Source organism: Malurus melanocephalus, unplaced genomic scaffold (assembly GCF_030028575.1).
Source record: "Malurus melanocephalus ecotype Western Australia unplaced genomic scaffold, MMel_1.1 scaffold_582, whole genome shotgun sequence".
NCBI lineage: Eukaryota > Metazoa > Chordata > Aves > Passeriformes > Maluridae > Malurus > Malurus melanocephalus.
The window spans coordinates 190,468-194,223 of record NW_026623814.1 but is presented as its reverse complement, the minus strand read 5'-3'; the positions used below and the strand labels follow the sequence as shown (position 1 = coordinate 194,223).

The 3,756-nt window shown below is 53.0% G+C and overlaps 1 protein-coding gene across 2 annotated transcripts in view; it reads left to right on the top strand.

Annotated features, from left to right (window-relative positions):
- Positions 1-283: 283 nt before the first annotated feature.
- Positions 284-3,756, top strand: part of KCNN2 (potassium calcium-activated channel subfamily N member 2) — a 67,462-nt gene continuing 63,989 nt past the window's right edge. For both annotated transcript variants that reach the window (XM_057382717.1, XM_057382718.1), the window contains exons 1-2: positions 284-1,441; positions 1,618-1,713. In XM_057382717.1, coding sequence (XP_057238700.1) covers positions 284-1,441; positions 1,618-1,713 — 1,254 coding nt within the window. The remainder of the gene's footprint in view (positions 1,442-1,617; positions 1,714-3,756) is intronic.

Genomic DNA, 3,756 nt, shown 5'->3' with positions numbered 1-3,756 from the left:
GCTCCGGAGCGCGACGCGGCGCCCATGTTCCGGAGAAGGCGCAGATGTGAGTGGGGAGCCGGGGAGAGCCGCCGGGGAGAGCCGCGGCGGAGCCCCTCCGCCRGCAGGCGAGGGCGAGGGCGATCCCCGCCCCCGGGAAGCCCCGGGTTTCCGCGGCGCGGTTGGCGGGCGGGGCGGGCGGGGGGCGAGGGCAGCCCTCACCTGCGGGGGGCGGGAGGCGGGATCCCCGCGCGGGGCCCCCCCCGCTGACGGCGCGGCCGCTCCGCCCCCGCCAGGTGACGTGATGCCCGTTGTTTTGGTGCRCCCGACCAATCGGACGCGGCGGCTGGATTCTACGGGAGCCGGGATGGGCCCGTCGTGGCGGCAGCAGGACGCTCCCCTGCCGACCGTCACGCATTGCGCAGGGTGCACCACCGCCCGGTCCTCCTGCGGCTTTAACGGCCCCGGCATGGACCCGCCGCGCCACTTCCCGGCGGGCTTCGGCCCCGAGCAGCAGCAGCAGCAGCAGCAGCAACAGCAGCAGCAGCAGCGCCCGCCGGCGCCGCCGCACTGCCAGCAGCACGGCCAGGACAAGCAGAGCCTCCTCCAGCAGCAGCAGCAGAGCCCGTGCCTTCAGTGCAACAACTGCGCCTACTACGGGGCTGCTGCGGCAGCCGCCGGGGATAACCTGCCGCTGCTGCTCCGCGCCTCCTCGCCGCTTTCGGGCGCCTTTCGGACGCACTCCTCGCCGCTGTCTTCCGCCGCCTCCTCCCGGCACGGCAGCCAGCTGAACGTCAGCGAGTTCGCCCCGTCCAGCCATGCTGGCGCGTCCAGACAGCCTCACCAATATTCTCAATACCACCAGTGCCATAGCCTGCAGCAGCAGCAGGCAGCCAGCCCCAGCAGCAGTGTCAGCAGCAGCAGCACTCACCATCATCACCATCATCACCATCACCACCACCATCACCAGCAGCAGCAGCAGCGCCGGGAGAGCAACCCCTTCACCGAAATAGCCATGAGCAGCTGCAGGTACAACGGCGGCGTCATGCGGCCGCTCAGCAACCTGAGCTCGTCCCGCAGGAACCTGCACGACCTGGACTCCGAGTCTCAGCCGCTCCAGGCGCCGCTCGCCAGCCCCGCCGCTGCCGCCGCCGCCGGTTCTGCCCCCGCCGCCGGCAGCCCCGCCGCCCCGGAGATCGTGGTCTCCAAGCCCGAACACAACAATTCCAACAACCTAGCGCTCTACAGCTCCTCCGGCCCCGGCCCCGGCACGGGCAGCACCAACAACGGCGGGGGTAAGTCCAGCAAGAAGAAGAACCAAAACATCGGCTATAAGCTGGGACACCGCCGGGCTCTCTTCGAGAAGCGCAAACGCCTCAGCGACTACGCGCTCATCTTCGGCATGTTCGGCATCGTCGTCATGGTCATCGAGACCGAACTCTCCTGGGGCGCCTACACCAAGGTACCAGCTCGGGCGGCAGCCGGTGCCACCGCCCGCGGCTCCCGTCCCGTCCCCGTCCCGCGGTGTCCCCACTGTCCGGTGGCGCGGTGCCGCCGGTCCTCGGGCCGGGGTGGCGGTGGGGTGGAGCGGCTCCCGCGCATTGGTCTCTGAGGAACGGAGGTGTCTTTCTCTTGCAGGAGTCTCTGTATTCCCTCGCTCTGAAATGCCTTATTAGCCTCTCCACGATTATCCTGCTCGGGCTCATCATCGTGTACCATGCAAGAGAAATCCAGGTAACGTTTTCTTCTCTGGGTCAGGGAGCTTTGCTGGCTTAGGTGGGGTTGCGAGGCGGTTTGTCCAGGGGAGCGGTGGTGGTAAGTACTGGGCACATCCCAATGGTTCAGAAAGCAAACGCGGTGTCTGCAAGCCTGCCCAAGTTGGTGAATGGACCTCAGCCCTGGAGATGGACACCATGCGGCAGGCAGAGAGGAGCCAGGAGGCTTTGCCTGYAAGGGAGCTCTGCTGGCTAGGGACTGTCACCTGCAGTTATGCTATAGGATTGCTTTGCCCTGAGGTTATAACATGCTTTCTAGGTGATGTGCCTGTCATCTCCTGTAGCAGATGTATTGGCAGTAGTGTTTTATTTCCCAGTGACAGAATTTCGTGCTGTGTGTTTTCTCTTGATGCAAGGTTAATGGTTTTCACTGTGCAAGGTATATAATCTTCACTGCGCTCTCAGATAAGGGTATACTGTAGGAGGTTGTTTAAGAGGAGGGGGAAGATTTATGTTTGACTTGTCTTATTTAATGCTGCACAGTGTCTAGGAATGTGACCAGAGAAAAGTGTCAGGAGGGATAGGGCTAATGGTATGAAGAACGTAATGGTCAAAGCTATAGAATAAATCTCGCAAATACTGTCAAAGGCTCTGTCCAAGTGACTTAGTTCTAATTTTGGTTGTAATTTTTTTGACTAAGAAATTAAAATATAATGTTTCTGCTCAACTGAACTGCCCAACAGAAAGAATTCAAAGTTTTGAAGGGAAGAGTAAATACCTTGCACATAGATATAGATACAGCTTTTGCTTTTGCGGAGTAGAGACTCCTTGAGCTGAAGACTGAAATGTCAGGTTTCAAGGGCAAAGAAGATGATTTGTCTAGTACCAGTCATCAAAAAAAAAAATAAAATTAATAATTATGTAGTGCTCTACTACTGTGTAAATGAATGCTGTAGTTTCAACATGAAATGGTACATAGGCTCCTACTTAGGGTGATGTTAGAGAAGAATTATGACTTTTTGCCAAATTGAATCCTGTTGTACAGTCCTTGCACATGCAAAACTTCTTTTCCTGGTTTAGAACCCAGTTTCTTTGTATTAATGTCAAAGATATTGAAAACCGTTTAATGATACTGTACTAAATAAATGTTCTGAAGAGAGAGAAAATTTATAGACTACAGGAGTGCTGGTGAACAGGTTTCTTTATCCGTATAAAAATAAGTAGCACTCGTGCAGTGTGAAAGCCTTCTCTGGTGTATCTTCCCACAAATGTTGCTTCAGGCATGARGAGCAAAACTGAAAATAAGCCCTCTCTAAATGTTTAAAATACTCTATGTATTTTCCAGAAACTTTAAATGGAAAGGTTTATGGAAGATAACGAAATAATTGTAGATCCATGTAGGTCCCCCAGCTTATACTAAGTAATTACCCCAAGATACCATTGTTTGTTGGGTTTTTTCAGGTAAAGAGTTAGAAATTGTCTTTGTCTTAGGAATCAGATCCCTTACAGATCAGAAAAAAAATACTAAAGAAATTCATTTTACTTTGGTCTTTTTTTTAACTGATTGTTTTAAAGAACTTCCTCATATATGGAACTACATGGAAGGGGTTACACAATCATATGACTTAATCACAGTTAATGTAGTTTTCAGTGCTGTCTGCCAGAAGAGAACACAGGTATACCTGCCTGTAAAGCAGCAATACCCCCTGTTTTAGAATTAGAGACTCCAGAAACTGCGGTAGCTATGACAGGGCYGGGAGCGAACTGCAGCTACAAGGGGTTCTGTCATTCACATCAAAAATTAAAGGAAGTTCTCTGTTTCAAGGAGTTTGTTAGAAAGAAAGGGTACAGCTATTAGGTATCTGATCACTTTCGAATTTAAGTGAAGTATGTTTTTCTGCACACACTTGACTTATAAAAAATAAGATCACGAGAGTGCAGGGCAAAGGCTATTTCATTTCTATGGTCATAAAATTTATGTCGCACTAGACACCTGAAAAAAAGATACCTTTAAAATCCCTTGGCTTAGTGAGGTACATAATCTTCTCCATGCAAAAAAAAA